Source organism: Mus pahari, chromosome 5, assembly GCF_900095145.1.
Source record: "Mus pahari chromosome 5, PAHARI_EIJ_v1.1, whole genome shotgun sequence".
In the NCBI taxonomy this organism is placed as follows: Eukaryota; Metazoa; Chordata; class Mammalia; order Rodentia; family Muridae; genus Mus; species Mus pahari.
In genome coordinates, this window is record NC_034594.1 from 52,642,603 (window position 1) to 52,668,362 (window position 25,760).

Here is a 25,760-nt window from a genome sequence, read left to right on the forward strand (position 1 = left end):
TCCTATGTGGGTGCTGGGAATTGAACCTAGGTCCTCTGGAAAAGCAACCAGGGCTCTTAACCGCTGAGCCATTTCTCCAGTCTTGGTTTGAGTAATCTTGACTATTCACACAACCACCACCACCATCACCACCCCCGCCGCCATCGCCACCCTCTCCACCTCCCCGCTATCAGGCCAAGTGCTCAGCAAGCTTGTATTTTAAAGCCGTAGTCATTAACACATGGTGTTATAGGGAAAGGCTGAAGCCATAAGAGTTAGGCCTTGAGCTGGCTAATTTTTATTGACAACTTGATTTGACTGAGAAGCGCCAGAGGTCATTCAAGCATACCTCTGAGACTGTCTATTCTTCCAGAGAGGAAGGGGGAATGCGGGTACCCTAGCCCATGGGGAAGAGATGGAATACAGGTGAGAAAAGAGAAAAAGCAGACACCATAGGCTGGTGTCCCTCCCTACCTCCTCCTGGCTAGCATGAGCAGAGCTGCTCTGCCCGGCCATGTCTCCCCACCCCCACCCCACGCCAGCACAATGGACTAACACCTTTGAAACCACAAGAAAAAACCAGTGCTTCCTCCTGCTGCCCATTGATGCTCTGACACAGGAGCAAAAGTTCGAGGAACCAGGCCTAGGGTGAGATTAGATCCCTGAGTGCGATACAGGGACGCTGCTCCTTCCCAACTCTCTCTTTGCTTCATGGCTGCGGTATAGGCAAGGGCACACAGATTATACACCACGTTCCTATTTAGAACCAACTCCTCTCTACAGCCCAGTCTAGCGTCCATCCCAGTCAGTTTCCCCAGAGGATCTGTTCCTGCCGTAACAACTTCCCCATATGGGCCTTTGAGTCTGCAAGGAACAAGTCTGGAATGGCGAACTCATATATTTGCTTCAAGACCCAGTTCAAAATGCCCCTCTGGATAATTATCCCCTGGATAATTATTCATTCATAGATGGTCCCTACCTCCTGTAAAGAGTCACCACACACACACACACACACACACACACACACACACACACACATAGCTGCTTCCCTGCAGTAGAAGGGGGGGGGGTCTGCTCAATTGCTGCTTTATGTACACCACTACTAACATAGACAGGTTCAGTAAATGTGCAAACTTCCAGTTAGGATTGTCCCCAGCTAAAGCCCCTGAGGTAGGACTGGCATTGGAGGGGAGGGGTACACAGAGCAGGCATAGCAGGTGAATACTGTGCCTTTTCTTATTTGCAAATGCTTGTGATATCATTTAGTTAATAATTTGGATACAGTAAGAATATAACAACAATAGAGCATAGCAATGCACAGTCACAAAAAGCATCTCAAACTAAGGAATTGTTTCTGGAACTTTCTCTCGTAGTTTTGAACCAAAACTGGCCTTGGGAAACTGAAACACTGGAAAGCAGTGCAGAGAACAGAAAGACTCCCGCGTGTTCAGACCTCTGTAGTCAACGGGATCTTCATCACTTGGCCCTAGCTATTACAAGGACACTTGGGTTCCTGTCCTAACCATTTTCGTTTTGCTGTGTGACCACTGAGCAAGTCACTACCCTCTCTGGTCTCAGACTGTTGCTCTTACAGGCAGCTTGCAAGATTCACAGGACTGTACCCTCATAGTTAGGTGGCTCAATTTTGTTTTGTTTTTCTTTGTTTTGTTTTGCTTTGCTTTCAAGATGGAGTTTTATTGCATAGCCATGGCTGTCCTAGAACTCACTCTATAGACCAGGCTGGCCTGGAACTCTGCCTCTGAGCGCTGAGATTAAAGGCATGAGCGTGTCACCATTACTCTTGATGGCTCAAAGTTTACAATGTTTCCTTAGAATGCCCAGGGCACTGCAGTTGTCACCTGAGCTCTCCAGGGGCCAGAGTCCCCACCCCCCACCCCTCACCCCCATGCCCAGGGTGAGCCACTCATCCACCTGCCTTACTCCTGGCCTTAGGAGGCCAGATCAGATGGGCCCTGGCCCTGTCCCAGCTCTGACAGCCTGCTTCACCCGTGCTGGTCTGTCCCAGCACTGTGGTTTGAATGTGTCCCTGCTGGATACCTGTGCTGGAACCCAAGTCTATTGTGACAGTGCTGAGAGGCTCCTGCCTTCCACCCGCACGGTGCTGCCCCCTGGTGGCCCCCCTGGGGCATGCAGCAGCTGGGAGCGCTAGTGGAAGCAAAGCAGGCCCTTCCCTGGGTATCAGGACTAGCGCCTTCGTGGCCTAGAACTTTAGCAACCAGTGTCTGTTGTTTGCAAATGACGGTCTGAGTAATTCAGTACAGTAGTACAATCAGATAACCCACATCAGTAGCGACCACCCCTCTCGATCCAAGAAGGGGACGTCTCATTCCAGCCCTGGAAAGATAGCCTGGGGGTTGGCAGCCTCCCAACCTCCTGGGATACAGTTCTCTAATCTCCTTTGAGGCACTGAGATGTAGAGTAAAACCTGCCCTGTCTCCAGGCTCCAGATTCCCTCAGACTCTTGAGAAAGATAGCACCTGGTCAACTATGACACCCCAGATCCTTGGAGGGCACCAAAGCCATAGATCTACCCACGATGCCTTCCTGTGCCAGATCCCTGAAGTGAGACACTGAAGACTGCCTCCTGGCTTAAAGCTCCAGGAAGTCCTTCCCTGCCTAACCTGGCCAGCATGGTCCTGAAGGAACAGAGCCCCTGTAGTAAGAGCGTTTGATCATGTCATCCTGGGGAGCTGCACCCCAACCCCTCCCGTGGCCTGCTCTGTCTCATCTGGGCTGTAGAGCTCTGGGCTGGGGTGGCTTCCTGCCTTGGGAACACAGGAAACCACATTGTTGGGATCTAAATGGCCTTTTCCTCTAGAACTTGGGTCAGAAAATGCAGTGTGCACCTGACCTGGCCATAACCACCCCAGGCCTTGGCTCTTCCCCAGCCACCGGGTCACCCATCTGTTCAGTGAGCCCTGCCCATGGCTCAGGTCTAGAGGTATGCAAAGGCCACAGTGCACAGATGTTTGCTCAAACACTATCCTAAGTGTTTCTGTAAGGTGTTTTTGAAACAAGATTGACATTTTAAGTTAGTAATGGACTCTGTAGTGATTTAAATGTTTGCCCCGCTCCCATAGACACATGTGTTTGAGTGCTTGGCCAATGGGGAGTGGGACTTTTGGGAGGTGTGGCCTTGTTGGAAGAAGTGCCTTGCTATGGGTGTGGACTTTGAGGTCTCCTTTATGTGCTCCAACTCCACCCAGTGGATTTCAGTCTCTTCTGGCTGCCTTTGGATCAAGATGTAGAATTCTCAGTTCCTTCTCCAGCACCATGTCTGCCTGCATGCTGTCATGTTCCCCGCCATGATGATAATGGACTGAACCTCTGAAACTGTAAGCCAACCCCAATTAAACGTTTATAAAAGTTGCCTTGGTTGTGATGTCTCTTCACGGCAATGAAACCCTAACTAAGATAGCCTCTAAGCAGGGCTTGTTACCCTCTGAGGTGTGGATGAGCCTTGTCCAACCTGCTGAACACCGAAGAAGAAGTGACTGGGCTCCCCTAGCAAGAGAAACTTGGCCAGAACCCTGTGCTTCAACTTGACCTGCAAGACGTGTCCCCAAGTCTCCAACCTAATGGCCCTCAGCAAAACTTGCCAAACCCCCATTGTCACATGATCCAGTTCCTAAGTCAATTGTTGTGTTCCCATCTATATATCTACTGATTCACCTATGTATCCTTCCATCCACCATCTTATACTCAATACATACCTACAATCCACACTTCCATCCATTATTCCATCCATCATTCCATCCAACATTCCATCCATCCATCATTCCATCCATCCATCCATCCATCTATCCATCCATCCTTCTGTCCACCCAGAGATCTAGCCTTCCTTCCACCTCTAGTCTGTTTTTTGTGTTTCAGGCTCTCACTGAAGGTTTTGTGATTCCCTCCTGCCTACTTCCGCTGCAGGAATGCCAAGTGCAGGGTGGGGAGGAGGGGGGACACGGGTGGAGCTGGAGGACTAGACAACGAGAAAGCAAGTGATAGCCAATCTCTGCAGAACCAGGGCTTCCTCCTGGCAGTAGAAGGGCCCTGTGGAGACAGGGTCCCAGATGCTGATAGTCTATACCCCAGCCACCCAAGGCCTCCAGCGAATGGACCAGACTCACACTCTGTGAGGTCAAGACTCAAAGATTGAGAGGGCCCAGAAAACACGGGTTATGCTCTAATGACAAAGAATGAAAGTTCACCATGTGTAGGGAGTAGAGCAAGCCCAGGATGAATTGTGCTGTTGACACAGCTACAGTGACGTCAAGGGCACCAAAGTCTCAGACCCATAGGAAACTGGCAAAGCCCCTCGAGGCCTCCCCCACTGGGGTGGGGCTCAGAGGGACCTCAAAGTCTTCCTCTGGTCTGCCTGTGAATGTTGACAGCATGCAGAAAATATACACTGTAGCTTTCTCTCCCAACCACCAAAACATTTACAGCCCGAAGATTGCCCCCCTACAGAGACAACTCCTACAGAGACCAGCTAAACTTGCCTCCTCGTTCAGAGGTATACACTAACCCCACTCACTGTTCAGCTGTCTAATAAACACACTAAACTACTGAGCTATGGCAGTTTCTCTATCAGAGAACCTAGTTCACTGCGTCCCAACTTCTCTGTCTCTCTGTATATATATGTTCCTGCCTTTTCTTCATTCCCTTGCGTCCCAGAAGCCATACAAGGACTTGGTAACCATGGCCCCTCTGCTAGGAAACAGGTTGTGCATCCATATCTGGTAGTCCTGGCTGTGTGGATCAATGGATAGATGGATGGATGGGTGGATGGATGGATGGATGGATGGATGGATGGATGGATAGATAGATGGGTGGGTGGGTAGATGGGTGGATGGATAGATAGATAGATGGATGAACCAACAGGATAAAGTGGATGAATCTATAAGTAAAATGAATAGTGGATGGATGGGTGAGCAGAAAAATATGGAGTAGATGAATGAACATTGGATGGATGGATGGATGGATGGATGGATGGATGGATGGATGGACTGGGTGGATGGATGGCAGACAACAGAACAGATGGACAGATGGAGAAGATGGATGACAGATGAGTGGAGAGCAGTGTGGATAGGCAGATAAGATGGTCTGCTCACTTCACACCTCCACAACTCTTGGACCTCACAGCAGACTTGGTCCCCTCCTCCCCCTCCTCTTCCTCCCCCTCTTCCTCTTCCTCTCCCTCCTCCTCCTCTTCTTCTTCCTCCCCATCCTCCCACCAGGCAGACCTAGCCCCTCCTGCTGAGTCTCCTGTGGCCCAGCCCAGAGTCATCCTCCCACCTCCTTGCCGGGCTGCTCCCTAGGTCTTCTGAGGCCGGGTCCTGACACCCAGAGGAGTGTCTGGCCTACAGTCCAGGCTTTCCTCAGCCTCGAGGTTCAGGGTGAAACTGGGGGCACCCAGGCACATGGGAGTCAGATGCCCTGTGAGCCAGGACACATGGACCAAGTCATCAGGGATGCCAGACACAGATATTTAAAAGTCAAAAGAAACTAGCCAGAGATGTGCCCAGTCACACTCCAAACCCTAGGACTCCCTCTCTCACTGTTCCTGCCTCTCGGGTGAGGGGAAGACTCCAGGAGGAAGAAAGAGAAGAGCAAGAGGAGACAGAAATGAATTTATATGACGTGAAGGTACAGGACAGGGCGGGATGGAGGCTGTTATATAATCAAAATAAGAAGTCTAAACTCTCTCCCCCAGGTCCCTTGTGGAGCCCCTGCCAGATCTCTTGGGAGAAAGGCGACTCCCTGTGGCTGATTTGGGTATTGCAAGCATTTTGTTGCCTAGATCAAGGCTAGGTGAGTATGGACAGCAATGCCTTTGGCCATTCAGGCATTTCCTGGAGACAGACAGACAGACAGACAGACAGACAGACAGACAGACAGACAGACACACACACACACACACACACACACACACACACACACACACACACTCCACAGCTCTCTAGTCAAACTGTCCTACCTCCATACCCAACTGCTTTGCCTTGACCCCTCCAGAGTTCAAATCCCGAAAGCCCCACTCTGGGCTGGCTGCCCTTCAGGATCTGTGACAAGATGGTCCTCTCTGGGACACAGAGACCCTTCAAAAAGCACATCAGTGAGTGGGAGAGCCCAGTTAGCCCACTGGGATTTGGGGCTGTTTAAAGTCAACCCAAACACCAGAAATAGAGGACAGTGGCTCGACTTCTTTGCACTGGGGGCCGGGGAGTGGGGGGCAGGGGCAGGCACACGCCAGTCATGTTTCTTCCATGCACCAACCATGCACTTTCCATACTCTGACTACACATTTCCCATGTACTAGCCACAAGCCTTCCACACGGCAAGCATGCCCCTTCTGGTACCTTCCACACTGCCGTACCTGGGTTGGTTGGTTTTTCAAGACAGGATTTCTTTGGCTGACTTGGAACTCACTCTCTAGACCAGGCTATCCTTGAACTTAGGGAGCTCAGGGATCCGCTTGCCCTGCCTCCTGAGTGCTGGGATTAAGGGTGTATGTACCACCACCCAGTGCTATCATATCTTTCTTTCTTTCTTTCTTTTTAAGATTTATTATTATATGAAAGTACACTGTAGCTATCTTCAGATGCACCAGAAGAGGGCGTCAGATCTCATTACAGATGATTGTGAGCCACCATGTGGTTGCTGAGATTTGAACTCAGGACCATCAGAAGAGCAGCTGGTGCTCTTAACCACTGAGCCATCTCTTCAGCCCCTATCATATCTCTCAAACACATGATCTCCATGGCACCCGCATGACTTTCATCACCTGCCACTAGACTCCCCCACCCCGACCATTGCCATTCCCACTTGGCCACATCCTACACACAGACCTTCCTATGCTACCTGGTTACCATCCACATTAGGCCTATCACCTTCACACAACCACCATGCCATCCACTGCCACGTCATCACACACTCCACGTGCTTGTCACCTAGCTAGGTGTTCAGTGTCTTCCAACAGATAAGAGATGGGCACACATGCTCAGCAGAGACCCCACATGCCCCAAACCAGACCAGTCCAACAACAACAACAACAACATGCCCTGGGTCCCATCAACCACGCACCTTTGCAAACACAGCCTTCCCGAGTGATGGCCTGCCTGCAGATGCCACAGGGCTTCACTTTCTTGAAGGCCTTCACCTTGAAGTGGTGGGTCTTGGGGGCCTCCAGGTCTTCTGGCTGTGGGAAGAAAGGCCCAGAGGTCAATCAGGTGAATACTGGGGTCCAGGAAAGGAGGCAAGGGCAGAGGAGGAAAAACTGGCCAGACAGGAAAAAAAAACAAGGCAGGTACCCTGGTAGGAAGAAAGTGCCTAAGGACAGTATAGGGCTGATGGGACAGTCATCGCAGGCTCCCAGACTAGGAGTACCAGTAGACAGGACGCAGACAGTGACGGCAGACTCTAGCACCCAGGCAGGGCTCACCCTCCATGGCTTCCATTCATGTTTCTCTTCATATTCACTTTGGTACTTTAGGGTACAAATTAAACTGCAGGTAAGTGACTACGTTTAAATGTGCATCTTCATTGGGCAGAGCTAACACTGAGTGGCCTGGCACTTGCCTATCTGGTGTAAGATCCTGGATCTGCTTCCCAGCCATTACAAAACATACACACCAAAAGAATATTACTTGCTACAACGTACCCAGTGCACCTCGTGTAACTATGTTCCAATGGCTATTGCATGACTCCTCCCAGTTAAAACCTCCTACACCAACCCCAAGCCCTGGACACCTTCTACATACCAACCACATAGCCCATATGTGCCTTCTACACACCAACCATACACAGTCCTGAACTTCTGGGACCTCCCTTAGCAGCAAATTGCTTCATGGGATTGTATGCTCTGTACAGATGGAGTTATTAGTCTGTAACCTACTGTGCAGGGTCTCTCGTGAAACATGTGCATGTTCTGATGCAACACAGCCATTCCTTCTGCTTCATGGCTATGTAGCATTCCAGGTGTGAGTGCAGTAAATGTATTTATCTGTTCCACTGGTGGCCCAGCATCCCTGTAGCCTACATTCCAGCATGCCATTTCCCTGTCTTCAGACTTACCATTCACCCTAGTCTGAGGGTCCTGCTGCCTTCATTTTTATTTCCTATTCTTTATACTATGAAAATATTCGGGCTGGAGAGATGGCTCAGAGGTTAAGAGCACTGACTGCTCTTCCAAAGGTCCTGAGTTCAATTCCCAGTAACCACATGGTGGCTCTCAACCATCCATATTGAGATCTGACGCCCTCTTCTGGTGCTTCTGAAGACAGCGACAGTATACTTATATACATAAAATATATAAATAAATCTTTAGAGAGAGAGAGAGAGAGAGCAAATATTCTGGGGGCCAAACCCAGAAGAATATGCTAACTGTATGCCGTGCTGCCTACTCTTGTGAAAATATAGTGTTAAATTTCCTGTTTGTTTGATTTCTTTGAGCCTAGATCTCCCCTTGTAGCCCTGGAAGACAGGATCCTTCTGCCTCCACCCAGCCTCCTGTCCCCGGGGTGCTGGGGTCACAGCATGTACCACAACTCATGAGACAAATTCCTTCTTGAAACTACACCACCAATTGTGTGAGAAAAGCAACAGGTTGGAGTGTTCTTCTTCCATCTGACCTGCCACGTGTACCTAGGCCAGCAGCTCTCTCTCTCTCTCTCTCTCTCTCTCTCTCTCTCTCTCTCTCTCTCTCTCTCTTTCACACACACACACACACACACACACACACACACACATTTCCCCTCCAGACAGCACTACAATCACATACTCGCCAAGCTCCGACAGTCAGTCTTTTGTAGCCACACAAGAGAACACTACTCTAGACCAAGGGTTCTCAACCTGGGAGTCGAGACCCCTTTGAGGGGTCAAATGACCTTTACACAGGCATCACTTAAGACCGTCAGAAAATACAAATACTTACCTTATGATCCATAACAGTGCCAAATTACAGTTATGGAGTAGCAACAAAAATAATTTTATGGTTGGGGGGGTCACCAAGATATGAGGAACTGTATTAAAGGGTTGCAGCATTAGGAAAGTTGAGAACCACTGCTCTAGACCATAAAGCCCTGCACAGGCATGGCCCACTATACAGGTCATTCCCACACATAGACTACGGAGTCTCCCACCCTGGGGACTCCTCGAGGAAGCACTCCCTATCCTGACATTGGTCCCGCCTCTACAGGAACTCTCCAGGGAACAGGCTCAGCTGGAGCCCTTTCTGGGCACACACTGAGGCCAGGTCATGGACATTGCAGTGTGCAGAGGGATCTCATCACACACCTTGTCCCTGAGCCTCCCAGCTCTGAGCCAGGGTCAGAGGAAACAACTTGGCTTGGAGGAGGAAGAGTGGCCCACACACTAAGCAAACACGGGCTCTTGTCTGACAACACGGAGGAGGTTCTGGGTGTTACCAAAACACAGAGAAATGCAGGCAATAAGAGACTGGGTCAGAGGCAGCAAGCCAAAGAGACAGGAAGAAATAGACAGAGGGAGGAGGAGGAAGCCGTCTGAGAATGAGACAAGCCACAGAGAGCAGACAGAGCAGTCCAGATAAGGGCAGAGAAGAAGAAAGGCACAAGCCCCAAGTACACAGAGGGCAAGCATGAATAGAGGCACACAGCTAAGAGGGAACCCGGAAACAAAGAGGGACAGACAGAAGGACCCAGGAGCTCCCAAAGGCCACCTCAGGGAAGAGCTGAGACTCGGGACACAATGATAGCCGTGGCTTCAAAGAGCTCATTGTGCGGCAAATAATAAACGAGGAAATCAAAAAGGTGGCTAAAAACAGAATGGAGTCTCAAAGCTCCTCCCCACGTTGTACCTATAAGTCACAAAGGATGAAACGGGGTTTGGAGGCACACCGGTAATCCCAACAGCCTGAGTTCAAGGTCAGCCAGAGACAGACCTGAACCTGTCTCAAAAATAAAGTGGGAGCTAGGTTTCCCGGACAGATGCCAATCAAGTGATCAAAGTAAGTTACTGTCACCCGGGACGAGATGAATGGAAGTCGTACCCGTGGGACTGCTGACCAAGTACAGAGTGTCAGAGAGTGACAGTCCTGCCAAAAGCCACAACCTGAATCCAATCAAAAGGAAACATCAGACTGACTCAAGCGGAGGCACAGTCTACAAACTGAAGTGGCCCGGAGCCTTCACAAGTGACAAGGTCACGAAAGTCACGGGAAGGCAGAGATTCCCAGACGGGAGGTGGCTCCAGGCAAGGCAGCTAAAAAGCAGTGGCTGATTCTGAACTAGATGTTTGTGGTGGCCTTAAGGACGTCTCAGGGACACCCAGTGAGACACCATAGTGTCTGAGAATTAGATGGCAGTGGCATCTTCATGCCATCGACCTCTGACGCTGGCCTCTGTGTCCCCTGAAACGGAGTCCTCATGAGGTCAGGGAGGTATTCAAAGTGCAGTTGGGGGCAGCAACTCACTCCCCCAAAGTTCAGGAGGAAAAGGTCTTTGCGCCGTGTTTGCAACCCTCCTGAAGCTTAAGACTGTTTTGAAATCAAAGACAGCCAGGCAGGCTAGGTGAAAGGCAAGAGGAAAGACAAGTCCAGAGCAGAGGTAAAAAAAAGAGGCGCCAGCAGAGCCTCCTGGTGGTCATACTGAGCAGCAGCACTCCCTGAGCCGGTCCTGAAGACACCCCCCCCCAGCTCCAGCCAGGGGTCTCCCATTCCAGACAGCTACTGCCTGGGTTCAGTGAGGGTAGGACCCTCCATCCCTTTCCAGTCTGCTGTCTCTCCTCCCACTTTCTCATCTCAGAATTTGGTTATCAGATTTCCTGGTCAATTTTGTCAGACATCCCCAGGGGAGGGAACCCAGTCATGGCGTGGGGTGGGAGGTGGAACAGAGAGGGAACTTGCAGTCCAGTTGGAGAGCGATGTGAGGGAGGCAGGCAGGAAGTCCCCGGCCTCTTTCTCCCTCCCCACTTAAAGAAACAGAATTTGACATTCTAGCTAACCTTCCAAAACTCCCCCTCCCTATACCTGCAAGTCCACCCCTTTCCCCAAAGCCTAGAGAAAAGTCCTTTCCCCCAGGGCACAGTAGGAGTCCCTACAGCCTAGTGGGCAGGAAGGGGGCAAGTGACACACCATCCAGGCTGTTGAGAGACTATCCAGACTCATGCCTGGGACTGCCCTGGAAAACCTGAGTTTATAAACTTGCCCACAGTGGACCCAGAGAGCTAATGGGTGGTTCCAGGACTCTGACCTCCTCTAAGCAGTTCTGGGTGACTTTTCCCCTCATCCAGCTCTGATGGAAGAACAGGAATACACTGGGCTGTGTAGCCCTGAGTGCATTGACAACCATCTCTGGACCCAAGTCCTCAGTACAAGGCGAAGCTTCGAGCTGCGGAGGGGGCGTGCTGACAGCTGTGGGGAGCAGAGAATATGAGGACACGTTAGCCCCCTAAGGACAGACTATAAAAATCTGTGGGAGGAAAAGTCGGCTCCATCATCCGCAATAAGAAGCAGGCCTCAGCTTCCCACACTAGGAAGTAGAGTATCCAGGGATGCTGCAGTGAGGTTCAACATGTGGATTCTAATGCCACAGGATGGTAGCGGAGACGGTTTAGGGTACCCACCTCCTCCCTCTGATACCCAAGGATGTCTCAACCCTACAGACCAGAGTCAGAGCTTGCTACAAGAGTAGGCTGGTGTTTTGAGTCTGGCTCACCCTGCCCTGCTCACCCATCTGAGATTGTTCCCCAGGTCCAGGCAGAGGATGAGAGTGAGCCCCATAAAGCCCACAAACCCATAAAACGTGCAGTGCCATCCGAGGACGGTGGCTTGTTAGGACAATGATTGCCGCTTTCCTGACAGGCGGCAGACAGCCACATGGGGCACAGCCAGGCCCTGCCTTCCCTGGATTAACAGGCAAGCCCAGAGGCAGGAGACATGGCCACAATGAAGGGAGGGGTGTCCTGGTGGCTCCAGCACTGTCCCACCTCCCTGTGAGCCAGAGTCAGAGCAAAGAGCAGGGAAGCGTTCCAGCTGGAAGCCCTGCTCCCCAGCCCTTAAGCCCCAGCAGCAGAGGGCTTTCAAAGCCTAAGGCCTTGGCCCATCTCAGCCCTTCCCTCTCTCCATTCAGCCAGCCAGAGGGTGTGGCACAACTGGCTGGACCATCAGGGGCTCTAGCCAGGCCATGGTCCTGGTTGGGAAGAGCTGCTTGCAGGCAACTCCCTTCCTTGAGGGGGCAAAGAGGCAAAGGGCTGTGTGCTAAAGGGGTCCACCCACTGTGAGAAACACCCCCCCTCCCCCAGTTCTGCACTCCTCTGGGGCTAAACAGTTCTGGGTGGCCAGAAAAGGACATAAGTCTTCTAGCCAGAAATCTGGGCAGCCTGGGAGATGGGATGGCCAAAAGCTGAGATAGGTTTTACCCTCTCCCTGTGACCAAGGTCCCCTCACCCTTAGTCGGGGAGTCTTGGTGCCTGCTCTCAGGCTTCTTCCTCCGTTTCTCACCTTCACAGACAACAGAGTTGCCTCCCTCTTGGGCCCCCAATTAAGGGCCTGCCCATGTTCTTGGTCACCCTGGTGGAAAACTCTGAGTCACACTCAGTCCCTCCCTGCCCCCCCCCCACCCTCTCAGCAGCTCGTTGCCGGATCCCGTGACTTTTGCCTCCTAATTCTCTCCACAGACTGACTCTCTCTCTCTCTCTCTCTCTCTCTCTCTCTCTCTCTCTCTCTCTCTCGCTTTTCAATGCTGCCGCCTCTGACCCTTCTCAGCCTGGTCACTTCTGCCTAGGGCTGTTGTCATAGCTTCCAGGACCTTGTAACACCATCAGGAGAACAATTTCAACTCTGCAGGGGCCATGACACCCCCAAATGTTTCCCCCAAGAAGTCCAGGGAGCATCCGGCACTCACGGGAAGGAGACTCATCCTCTGTGTCCATCCACTCTCCCTGCCCACTGCCCACTCCTAATTGTCCATCCCAAATCCACACAGGCCGTGACCCCATCCAAGGCCCACCCATTGCAGGCCCGAGCTAGCATTCCATGTCTCAGTAGCCTTTTTTATATGCCTAGCAGTACTGGGGCTGGTGAGATGGTTCAGAGGTTAAGAGCACTGCCTGCCCTTCCAGAGGACCCGGGTTCAAATCTCAGCATCCACATGGGATCTGACACCCTCACACAGACACTCATACAGGCCAAACACTAATGCACATAAAATAAAAATAAATTGATTATTTAAAAAAAAAAATAGCAGTACTGAGGACTGAACCCAGAATCTCACACGCTCCCACACTCTAGGCAAGCATTTTACCACTAAGGGACATCTCCAACCCTGTGGTCTCCATTTTAAAGACAAGTTCAGCTTTCTCACACAAAAGCAGCACTAAAAGCCCTGGTCCCAGGTTCTGGTCCAACTCTCGCCCCCATGCTTGGTTCCTCGGTGTGAGCCATCCTGATCACTGTTCTATTCAGTATCTTCCTGGCAACATACTGCCATTTGGCTGGCCCAGCTAACCTGACCCTCTCACCACACCTGGACTGCACAAAACTATCCAGGAACCAAATCCCCTCCAGTGCAACCTTCTAGGCCTCCTGCCTGGAGGCTTTAAGCTTGCCAGTTAAAACTCCCAAGGGGAACCTGCTTAGACCCAGCCTAGGCCACTGCACCTCCCCCATCTCTCTCTCTCTCTCTCTCTCTCTCTCTCTCTCTCTCTCTCTCTCTCTCCCCTCACCCTTGACACCTCCATTTCCATCTCCCTCCTCATCTCACCTCTCCTCTCCACCTCACCCCTTTCTCTCCCTTCCTTCCGCTCTCCCTGGCTCTTTCCCAAGTTAGTCCCTGGTACTGCTGCATTAAAACCTTCTGCTTCCCTGAGTGAAGTCAGCTACAGAAGCAGGAGGTCACAGAGACGGACACAGTCTGAGGTCCCTACGCAGGGCCAGGTGCCACAGGGAGAGTCTGCAGCAGCTTCCTCCCTGAACCCTCGCAGTGACAGTGACTTCCATGAGGCTGAGGAACTGTCCCGGTCATGTAGATGAGCAGAGATGCAACAAAAACTCTAGTCTGTCAAAGGCAGTGCCCCAAGTCCCCAAGTCCCCAAGCCCTGCCATTAGTGTGATCTCTGACTGGAGTGTCCCCAGAGGCCCTCAGTGAGGAGCCCAGGAAGGAGGCCTGGCATTCCATCACACTAGCGCTCCTTGTCTTAACCACCACCAATCTTTTCTTTTAACCTCCTGTACTTGTGTTCGGAGAAGTCCCTTCTTCTGTGAATCTACTTTAAAATTTTGTCCTCTTGGGGCTTGGGCGATGGGTTCAGTAGTTAAGAACACTTACGGAGGACCTGACTGACTTCATGGTGGCTGAAAACCATCTGTAACTCCAGTTCTTCTGACTCCCGTGGGTATGTGGCACACATGCATACACGCAAGCAAAACATGTATACACATAAAATAAATTATATTTAAAAAAAAAAAAAAAACTATATGTCTCCCAAACTGAGTGTGATGACGCACACCTGTAATTACAGTCCTCGGGAGACAGGGATGGCAAGTCTGAGGGCAGCCTAGGCTACACAGCAGACCCAAGGCCAGCCTGAGCTACACAGCAAGACCTTGTCTCTAAACAACAGCCACTGGGCTGGGGACTGGGCTTGGTTCATAGAGAGCTTTCTCAGCATGCCAAATCCCTAGGTTTATCACCAGCACCATATAAAACCAGGCATGGTCATGACTGCCTCTAATCCCAGCACTTCAGAAGCAGAGACAAGACCATTGTTTATACATAGTGAATTCAAGGCTGGCCAGAACTACACAGACCATCTTTAAAAATATGTATGTATGTATGTATGTATGTATGTATGTATGTATGTATGTATGTATAACCTGAGAGATATTTCCTAACCATCCTCCTCCTAAAGTCCAGGTTAGCCCTGATTTTTGGTAACACTCACACAAGTTATCAGTTGGCTACAAGTTGTTGAAGGATGTAGGCCTCCCAGTAAATGGTCAGGGCATAGAAGGAGCCTAAGTGGACTTAGCAGTTAACTGGTTTCTCACTATGTGATCTCCCAAGCCATCCCTAACCTTCAAGGGTATTGGACAAGATCTCCTTCTACCCAGATATTCAATGGCTGCCCCCAACCCATTCCCTTGTCTCAGGAACACTGAGAACCATTGGCAAGGTGGCCTTAAACAGCCTACAGGGCATCCCCTCCATGATCCCCCTTCTATTGACCAAAGATGGACTGCTTGTCCCATCTTACCTCACAGAACCAGTGAGGTTCAAAGAAAACTGTGCAAGTTGAAGAAATGGAGATGGATACTGCAGAGAGAGAAAGCCACTGGACTGTAAAGGGATGGCTTACTAGTCTGCTCTCCATAACTTGTTCTGCTTACATTTAAATACAACCCACCCCCACCTGCCCAGAGTGGGCTGAGCCCTCCCACATCAATCAGGAGTCTAGAGGATGTGCCTACAGACTTGCCTACAGGTCAGTCTGATAGAGGCCACTTCTCAACTGAGGCTCCCTCTTCCCAGATGCCAAGTTGACAAGGACCCCTAACCTAACCATCACAGTGACAGAAGTGAGATTTGCACCCTGATGAGTCACACTCTGCCCTCTGTAGAGGACGGCCTGCACACCGGGGACCTTTGTACCTTTATATGACCCCATTTTTATTGACCGCAGTGCCTTGACATGAAGAACTTCCAGAATGAGGCCTTGGCTGGGTAGGCAAGGTCAGATTCTACCCCGCCTCTCCTGCTTGGTATTAGGAGGGCCATCCTTTACTGAGCTCTAGTGTGTGAGAGGCATCTGCCTAAACACACATGGATTCCCAGTGAATATTTAATAACTTCATGCACATCTTAGCAACAGAAATCTCATCCAGCATGGTGAGGACCTGGACTCCATCTCTAACGGCAGGGGAAGAAAACCTATCAGTCTTAAAGGTAGGTAGGAAAACCCATAGCACAGAGGTGTGAAGAGTTTAGCCATTGTCACACAGCTCAGGAGTGCTGGGACAGGGTTAAACCCAGGCACATGGCACTTCCTGTCAATCCCACGAAAGAGACAATGTACTATTTCCCTCTGACCTGTATGTCTCACGGGTCACTTTAAGGATCTTTGCAACAGTCGAGTTTGGATACTGTTGCTGGTTAGGGTCTTGCAGTCTGTCCCCATCCCCTCCATTAGGCAAAGAGAAGTGGAGGGAGAAGGTTCAGAGCAGAAAGCCAGTAGAGGAGATGCATGGCCAGGACCGTCCAAGAAACACAGGGACTCATTTAGGAAGCTTCTGGCTGAAATAGTCACTCAGCCCTTGAACAGAACCCAGCTTAGAAACTAGAACCCGTCACAGCCTGCAACTGGCCTTGGAGAACACTGTCCAAGATTCTGTGAGGTCCTGAAAACTCAAGGGACCAGTGCTCTGCAACTGGGCTCTCTCGGAGCAGGGTGAGGACTGAGCCTCGTTCCAGTCCCTGGTTTAGGCCAAATGAGCCGCTCTCCAGCCTGAGAGCCAGTGTCCTCTCTAGAAGGAAGGGCTGTAGTCTGCTGCCATCCCCACACCAACATGTTCAATTAATAGATATGTAATTATTTTCTAAATAAACTCCACTTAACTGTGGAATAGCAACTGGAAGCACTTGATGGGAAAACCAACTTATGCATAATGCACTGCTGTGCTCCTCAGCTAATAAAGCAAGGTTGGCTGCTAGGGCTTGTGAGGACTCTGGGCCACAGATGCGCCACTTCAGAGATGCAACATCTGCTTATCTCCCCAAAGAGAATATGCGAATCTGCACGCCCTGGGCACAAGGTCTACGTCCTCCAGACCCTGCCTTGACGGTCCTCCATGAGGCTGCACAGCTAACCAGTCCTTGGCTCCAGGAGAGCTAGACAGAGTCGCTCTGTCAGAAGAGACACATGGGTCCTGTCCCACCATGTCCTTCCCAGGGAGACCCAGCCCCATCATATCAGAGTACACAGAATCCCCTAAGTCGTGGAGGAGGTATGGAGGAAAAGAGGGTTCAACATTTTCTCATATCTGCAGTCCCCAGTCTCTTGATGGCACCGCGCGTGTATTTACAGACAGGGAAACCGAAGCTCGGAAGCTGTCTCAACCTAATACTGCCCATTAGGTTAATGATGGAGCCAGGATTTGAGCCCAGAACTGCCTAGCATCAAATTCCACATACCTGCCATTCTGACAGACATCTCTCAATGCAAACCGACTCCCTAGAAGGTTTCTGCAGCCTCTGTCCAGACCCTTCATCTGATGGATGACACCAAGTCATCTCCCCTCCTACTGCCAACAAACCCAGGCCTGGTCAATGCTCGCCCAGAAGCAAGGACCGCTACAGCTGCCTCAGGCAGGGCATGGGCACTCCAGGGTGCTCCCTCTGCCTGTGTGTGTCCTTCCACTGCAGAACAGTGGTAGGGATAAGGGTTGGGACATGGTAAGGGGGTAGAAAAGAATAGAGGAGAAGATGAAGGCTCTGCTGGTCTTACAGAAGCTTAAGGAAGCCATCCACACGTGCCTTGATCACTAACCCCTGTTTCGAGGGAAGGCATCCACACTCAAGGATTTTTCACTGTGTGCCAGGCACTGCCCTGGGGCATTAGGATGCTCCCTCCTGACAGGCCCTCTGAAAATTCTTCTCTCCATTCATGGGGAAATTGAGGGCCACTGGGCTGAGGTCCTTCTCTTAAAACCTCTCAGCAGAAGTTCCAACTGAGCCCTCTTGATGTCATCCCTGAGAGTCTAACTGTGTCTCTCCTGCAGGTTACCCTACCTACCACAACCTCAGCCCAGACACAAACTGGGCCAACACCCCCATCTTACAAGGAGCAGCAGCCTAGGAAACTACTAGAACATCCCTTGTACGGGACACCCCACAGTCCTCAGTCTACAGGCAGACATTTCATGGCACCCAGCCCTTGGGTCACCCAGAGTCTTCTTCACAATATGCCCATAGGCGCCTGGTCCCTCTCATAACTTCTCTCAAGCTCATCCTGCACCGCTTGACAGGCCTCCTGAGGACTAGCTGCCTACAATAGAGAGAGGGCAAGCAAGCCACATCTGGATGCTAGATCTGAAGCCCCTTCCCCCAGCCAGCCATGGCTCTCAGAAACCTCAGCCAAGGATGACTTCCTCGCCCTCCTGACCCCTGTGCATACCTCCCACAGTCTCTGAGGAAGGGGTCTCCTCTTGCCCTGCTCCCGACAGCATCAAGTTGTTCCCCATCCCCCTTCCTGGGAGCTTCTACCCACGGCTTCTTCTAGCCTCCCACGTGGACCCCAGACCTGTCGCAGATCCCTAGCCCCGCACACCTCTTCCCAAAGGAGAGACAGGAAAGACGGGGAACTCTCTCAGTAAGAATGGGGAGACTTTGAAGAAAGGGTCCAGAAGAGACAAACGTGACAGAAACAGAGTTCCCCATCAAGGCAGCTTTTTCTGGGTTGGAGATTCCAGATGAGTACTCTTGGTCCTCAGTCCCCCATCTCCCACCCCTGGCCAGTGCACTGACCCTTGCTCCTCAGGCTCGGGCACAGAGCCACTGAAGGGAGTGACACTTTCCACGCCACTGTTAAGAGTAACAAAACAAAAGTTTCTGACTCTGCTCACAATGCCTGCATCAGTGGCCAGCTGAGGGAAGAAGGGGAGACTGGGGGACCCAGAGGCAGAGCCCAGGGCCCTACAGCTCCAGTCTATGCTTGTGTGCCTATCCCCTTCGTCTGACCCCCCAGCCCCCCACCACCAACAACTAAGGCTCTTAGCTGAACAACAGTGGTGCGATCTCAGAGGTAAAGCAACAAGAACCTACCCAGAGCATGCAGGACAGACAAATCCACGTCATCTTCCCAGGGTCCTGTTTCTGTGCTGCGGGGCACGTGGGGGCCTGCCAAGGGCCCTGCCAAGGGCCCCCTGAGCTTGCAGCGTCCACCAAGCAGACAGAAGTGAGAGCAGAGTCCTAAGAGGCTGGTTCAGCTAGCATCTGGGCCTCCACCCCCCCTCCTCCGCCCCCCTCCTCGCCACTCCTCCCCTTGTCCCAGCCTTCTCTCTCCTCTCTCCTCCCAGACTCCAGGGCTGGCTGGGGGCTCTTTCTCTTTCTTTCTTTCCCTTATTTATTTTACCATTTATACATCCAATGGGGGGGGGGGGAGGGAAGAAGCTCGGCTTAGCAGGGGGTGTGAGAGGGACAGGACCAAGGGGAGTCTGCCTGAGGCAGGGCTCTATGAAGCCACATCCTCCACAAGCATACCATCTCTAGAAGCCATGGAAGCCCCCTCCTGCCTTCTCCTGATCTGGGGTCTTGAAGCCTGAGATCTGCTCCAAATCGTAGACCAATGCAGAGACCCCCACGCCAGAAGCTTCCAGAACATCAGTGGACACACAGACAGATTCCGATGGCATAGTCTGCACACCCCAGGGCTCCTAGGCTTCTCCCCAAGATCCCTGGCTTTGGAACACACACTCATTTGCACATACGCAGCTAAGACAGACCCTGATGCCAAGGGCAAGCTCCCCAGAACAGGACAGGCCTTGACACAGGAGAAACTGGTGATAGAGAGGCAGGGCCCTGCCCCCAGGCTGTGGATTTCATCCCAGTTTTTTTTTTTTTCTTTCTTTCTGATTTCTTCCCCCCCTTTCTTTCTTTCTTCCCTCCAACATCTGTCCCAGCCCTTCCTGCCCTCTGAAAGGGAACCCGCTGCAGGCTCCTGCGAGCGTCTGTTTTTCTTGACTATACCCTGGGCCAACATTTGGTTTGCATTTTCCCACTTCCTTCTCTTTCTCCTCCTCCCCCTCCTCCCCCTCCTCCTCCCTCTCCTCCCCCTCCTCTTCTTTTCTCCACTCCTGAGCCCAGCTCTTTCCTTCCCACCCCTCCCCATGCAATATCTTTACCATAGTGCCCCACACCCTGCCCTCCCTGATCCCCCCACCTCTGCCCAGGGGGACAAAGAGGCTGGGAAGAAGACAGTGTTCGGGTCCAAATACTTTCCCAGGAAGCCCTGCAGGAAGACGGACAGAATCTGTCCCAGGCCCCCCACTGTCTGTATCCATCCCCCCCAAAATAATAAACCATCTCTCTCCTGAGCGCTGGCCTGGCTGGACCAAGTGAGGGGTGGGTGGAGGCTGTGAATAACAACTCTCTGGAGCCATCCACGTAAGGACAGGGGCTCCGCCAACGCCCTCTGTGGATGCACAAACAGCAGGAAGCAGTCCAACTTACAAATACACACAGGCCAAGGACAGGGCCCCACCCAGAGTAGGCACTTGGAGACCATTTGCCTGGACTGAGTCACCCAGCAAGAAAGTCCTCTGGCCTGGGCTCCAAGGCACACGTATGAGTGAGCTGGGCATACCCACGTCACACGGACAAAAGAGTTCCATGTCCCCTTCCTCTCTTTGACCTGTCCGGGATCATGCTTTGACACTGTATCAATGCCACATACAGCACCACCCAGAGTCATGGGGATCTGTCCAGCCAGGTATGCGGGCTCCCAACCCAGCCAAGTTATTCCCCTAGAAATGTTGGAAGGAGAGGCCCACACTCCCTTTTCACCCCAGAAAATCCTACCCCACCAGATACTCAGGCATCACACTATTGCAGAACTAACTACCATGCTTGGCCTTGGCGAGGGAGAGAGCAGAGGACTCTGAAATAGGGTCGCTAATTCTGGTCCTTCCTAGAGCAAGTGCCTGAGTGAATGAGTTAGGGTGGAGAGCCTGAGTCCCCTTTGCATTCTTCTCTAGACCCTTCTGCAGAGCTGGGGGTGCTGAGAAAGGGAGCTCGCATCCCTCACTTCTCAATGCCTGCAGCATCCCCAAGCCCAGGTTCCCTACCCCCAAACCCGACTGCTACACTGCCAGCTGGCAGTGGCTCGGAAAGAGCCCAGTGTTTTTCCTGTAGTCATAAGGATCCACAGTCACCCTTACAAACTTCCTCCCCTCCTCTCCTGGTTGGAACATTACAGTAGAGTTTCCCGAGAGCCCCGAGCCTTGCTATGCCCAGAGCCCATCCCTGATCCTCCTGGATCCTCTGCTCTCTGAAGATACTCAAGGGTTCCCCTGCCTGTTCCCATAGCCCTTAGCTGCTGTCACAGAAGACATACACCGCAATCCCCAGCTGCATTCTGGGGAGTTCTGGAAAATCAGGTCAGACAACAGGCCAAAGACACCATAACAATGACACCAACTTGTCTGACCTCCACGACCTTGAAGGGGCTCTCCAGTCTCCCTTCCTTGGATCAAAACCACCGAAGGGTCCTCTCAGAGGAACCAACCAACGCCCCCTCTCCTTCTTTGCCAAGTTCTTGGTGGCCTCTCTTGTACTTTAACCCTTCCCTGTAAAGAAATACTCTCTACTACTTAATGATTATCTCCCTGTTGACTGTTAAACACCAGCCAGCCTTGCTGCCGTCAGCTCTTCAGAGCTACCTGTGTCCTCCCAGAGCTGAACATGGGTGAGCTCCCGTTTTGTATCCCTCGAGCCAAGTATACAGAAAATGCTGAGATGGCTCAGCAAGTCCCATGAGCTGTCCTCTGACCTCCACACATACGCAGTGGCATTAGTGTGTGTGTTTGCACGCACAGAGAGACACACATGATAGACAGACAGACAGACAGATGTAATTTGGGGGTTTTGAGACAGGGTCTCACTATTGAAGTCCTGGGTGGCTTAGAACCCACTACATAGAAAAAGTTCTCAAACTCACCGAGATCCACCTGCCTCTGCCTCTGGAGCACTGGGATTAAAGGTATGTGTCATCATGTGGGGTTAAATGTAGTTTACAAAAAAAAAAAACAAAAACAAAAACAAAAACAAAAGAGCCTGGTATGGTGATGTAAACCTTTAATCACAGCACCAAGGAGGAGAGGCGAGGTGGATCTTTGTAAGTTCAAGGCCAGCCTGATCTACACAGTGAGATAATAGGTTACAGAACAGCCAGGGCTACATAGAGAAACCCTGACTAGAAAAAAAAACAACAACAACAACAACAACAGTAAATCAACCAATTAGCCAAGAGGCCCTAGCTTAGTTTCCTTCTGTTAGCATCTCTTAAGCTCTTCCAAACCCTTCAAACCCTTCATTCTCTCCCCTCAAACAGATGTGAGCAGCCCTGCCGGCTACCTTTGCCCGAGCTTGCAATGCCCGCCCATCGTCAGGACCCCCTCCTGCCGGTCTCTGATCTGAACCCCAGCAGGCAGACCCGCTGGAGGTCTTGCTCATCTTGGGAGCCCCATAGGGTGCCCGGAGTCTAGTGTGTTACATGCAGCAGACACCGGGTACACACTGGTGAGTTGGCTGGGTTCCCCAGGGGTGACACCAGGAGCCTAAGAGCCCAGCCACCACCCTATGCCACCCTGCCTCAGCTAGGCAGCAGTGGCTGGTTTCATTTCCTCCAGCAGACCTCCTGGCCCCTCCCTCTAGCCCCCCTGTGGTGCAGTCAGCTGAAGAAACAGGCGAAGAAACAGGCTTGTCTGTGGGCTCTGGGCCAGTGGTGGCTTCCAGACACCCAGGGAGGGTCCATGGGCCAGGGAATGAGCTAATGGTCTTGGCTATCCTCTGCGCCTCAGTTTCCTAGCCTGCAGAATCCTCTGCATCCCTTGCAGCCCTACTCCCTGCTATGCTAAAGCGTCCTAGAGCAAGGTCCCCTGAATCCATTCTTCCCACCCCACCCCACCCGAAGCATGTCCCTCAAGAATCTCTGCCAGTGTCTCACCCAGCTTTCATTATGGCCCTGAGCCACCCCTCGTCCCCCACCTGCCACAGAATCTGAAGGTCACAGAGTGTTAGCGCTTTTCTAAGCTCAGCCTGTCTGAGGAAGTGTGGGGAGGTAGCTGTGGTACTTGAGAGCAGGCATCCGTCCCCGCCCTCCTCAGTTCTTTGGAGGGACCTCACTATCAAAGCCCCAAATCTATATTTTTATGTAAAAACTGATTACAAAATATGGAAAGATGCGCACTGAAAAGTGTTAGCTATGTTTGGTTTTTGTTTTGTTTTGTTTTTTAACTTGGAAAGACAAATTACTTATCTGTCACACTGATCTGGCCTCTGGGACACGTCTCGCCTCACCTTGGGCCCTTGTTGAACAGATAACTAAGTGCATTGTGGTCAAGGGCAGGGCAGCGCGTGATCTCCCAGCGGTCTCATTAGGAGCATAGTTCATGGTCCTCTGACTCGAGACCCCAGACTTCCCAGGTTCTCCTAAGTTTCTCCTAAGCGCCTTGCTCAGCAGTTCTCCACAGGGCCAAAGGTCGCCCTCTGCTCAACCCCTGCTGTGCATTCTCTTTACCCTGAGGTTGGACACCCAAAACCTCTTCTAAGACAGAAGAGAGGGCAGAGGGCTGGAACACACACACCCCCACACACACACTATAGATCTCCACATTCCTTCTGCCACTTGCCCCTTACCCGGGAAAGATTGACACTAACCAACCGGCCATCCTATCAAGCCTCCTTTTAAAGAAACTGAGGCACCAAGAGGTTGAGCAACTTGCGTGAGTCGCACAGCTAGGACATGAGTCAATGGAGCCCAAGCATCTGATTCCTCCTCTCCTACGGAAGGCAATTTGTTTTGTTGCCCCTGGAGCTTAAAGTCAGTCACCCAGGAACAGCAGCCATGCTCCTGTGTTATGGTGACTGCTAACTGTCCTCTTCACTTCTTCAGGAGCTGACACTGATGCTGACACAGCTCCAGGAAGGAGGTCATCGGCCCCGGCTCAGCAGGGTGCAAGGACACACAGAAGGAAGGGCTAAGGTACCTGTGAGCTTGTGTAAGTGGGTCAAGATGAGACCCGCTGGCTTTCACCTAGCAGGCAGGAGTTAGACCCTGCTGCTTCTAGAGCCATCCTTTCTAACAAGCCACACCACCTTCCCCATGCACAGGCGTTCTTTGAAGTCTTTGGGGTCCCAGTAGCTCCTGGGCCACTGTGCTGGGATGTCTATGGTGCAAACGCACAGGCAGGGATTGAATGGGTGCTCCAGTCCTGTCAGCAAGTTCTGAGCACCAGGCACTTCATCCTGATGTCCACTGAGGCCCCTCATAGACAACCCCAGGCCCTGCCCCCAAGCCCAACACCCCTCTAAAACTAAGGTTGCTGCCCCGCACTCCAGAAATCTGAGTGCCCTGTGGAAGGTAAAGTCTCAAGCAGGCCTTATTTCAGCCTTCATTCCCACAGCCGACACAGGAAGGACCATAGACATCCTGCACTCCCCTTCCCCCACCTCCAGTCCACCAGCGCCCTGGAAGGGGACAGTGTCTGGGCCCAATCCTGATCATTTTTAATAAGCTCCTTCCCGGCTCCATGATTTTGATCTCCTTTCCAGCTCTAATTTCCTGACTGACTCGAGCCCTCAAAGGCAGTCGCAGATGCTTGTTGCCCTTGCTGCAAGCCCCTAGCTGGGCCCTGGCCCTGAGGAGGTCTACTGGAGCCTCTCCTACCCTGCAGATGAGGAAAGCGAATGGCTGGATGGCTGGATCCACTGACCTGGTCCCGGCTGGCCATTTCTCAGTGCAGACTGTTCCCAAAGCTGAAAACCGGTGTCTGCAACATCTGGATTCAGAGCCTAAGGGATGGTGGATGGGGCTCCAGCCCTGCACTCCCCCAGAGGCAGCGCCTGCCTCCCAGCCAATCCCCAGGGACAATGCATTTTGCTGGAAAATTTCAAACCATATCTTGGGTGACTGGGGCAGAAGCCTGCTGGCACCTTTCCTCCACTGCGGAATGGCAGAGAGGGAAACTGAGGTACAGAGGCAGCACTTGTAATAAGGAGCTAAAAATTCCTGAGGAGTAGGAAGAAGGGAAGAGTGACTAGGGACATCTTTCCACACCTGAAGGGGGCAAGAAGGAAGTCAGAAAAAAAAATACCCTTAATTTTTGTTGAGTCCCCTTCAATAGAGCGAGCACATTGTTAAACACCCTATGTGTGATACGGATATATATATATATATATATATATATATATATATATATATATTCTCCATTCTACACGTAGGAAAATTAGTACAGGCAGCTGTCACTGCCCAGACCCTCAGTTTGTAGGTAAGAATGTCAGAATTCAACGTCAGGCAGGCTGGCTCCAACACAGATTCTCTTAACCACGGTGTGCCCATCATTCTGGAGCTGAACTAGTTCCACAGAGGATCAAGACACCACAGCCTTCTGCCTCTGGAAGGCTCATTAGAGGCTGCTAGGGCAATAATAGCCATGCTGTTGGGGTCCCTCTGTCCCTCCGGTCAAGATTCCTGGCCATATTACAGTCCCTTATTTTAGCTACGTCCCACATAAACTACTTTGAAGACACTGCCAGGGTTTCTCTAGAAGAATCCTAGGGAGAAGAATGCTCAGACAGACCCTCATTCTCAGTACAGCAAGTGCTACCTCACCGTGTCCCCCAAAACTCCACCTGCTGACCCCTCCCTGAGAGACACAGTTTCAGAGTGGCTGTTCTGACGCCACTCTGCCTTTCTGAAGAGGCAAAGTCCTTTCAAAGCCACCTAATAGCTACTCCTTTTTCATCTCATCTTCCTGCGTTAACTCCAGGGTCTCTGAGATTGGGAGGCAGGGGTTGGGGACTGGGAGTTTCCAGGAAAAGGCTTCTCTTCCTACAGAGATTTAAAAAAAATAAAAAAGCAATTCCAAAAATGCCCCCCACCCGGTCCTCTAATTTCTAGGACCATTCAAGGCTCAGGGCTTTCTATCAGACTTCTGATGCTAAGGGTTTGCACTATGGAATGACAGCTACTCCCCCTCCTGGATCGTCTAGCATGGGCTAGGGACTCCCCCAGGATTC

The 25,760-nt window shown here is 51.6% G+C and overlaps 1 protein-coding gene across 6 annotated transcripts in view; it reads right to left on the reverse strand.

The window, feature by feature from the left end:
- Tns1 (tensin 1) overlaps nt 1-25,760 on the reverse strand; it is a 213,641-nt gene that overhangs the window by 160,945 nt on the left and 26,936 nt on the right. For 5 of the 6 annotated variants that reach the window (XM_021197450.2, XM_029539336.1, XM_029539335.1 and 2 more), the window contains exon 2: nt 7,075-7,189. In XM_021197450.2, coding sequence (XP_021053109.1) covers nt 7,075-7,189 — 115 coding nt within the window. Of the gene's footprint in view, nt 1-7,074; nt 7,190-18,785; nt 18,902-25,760 lie in introns of those variants that run through there. The other variant, XM_029539337.1, reaches the window with a different exon arrangement.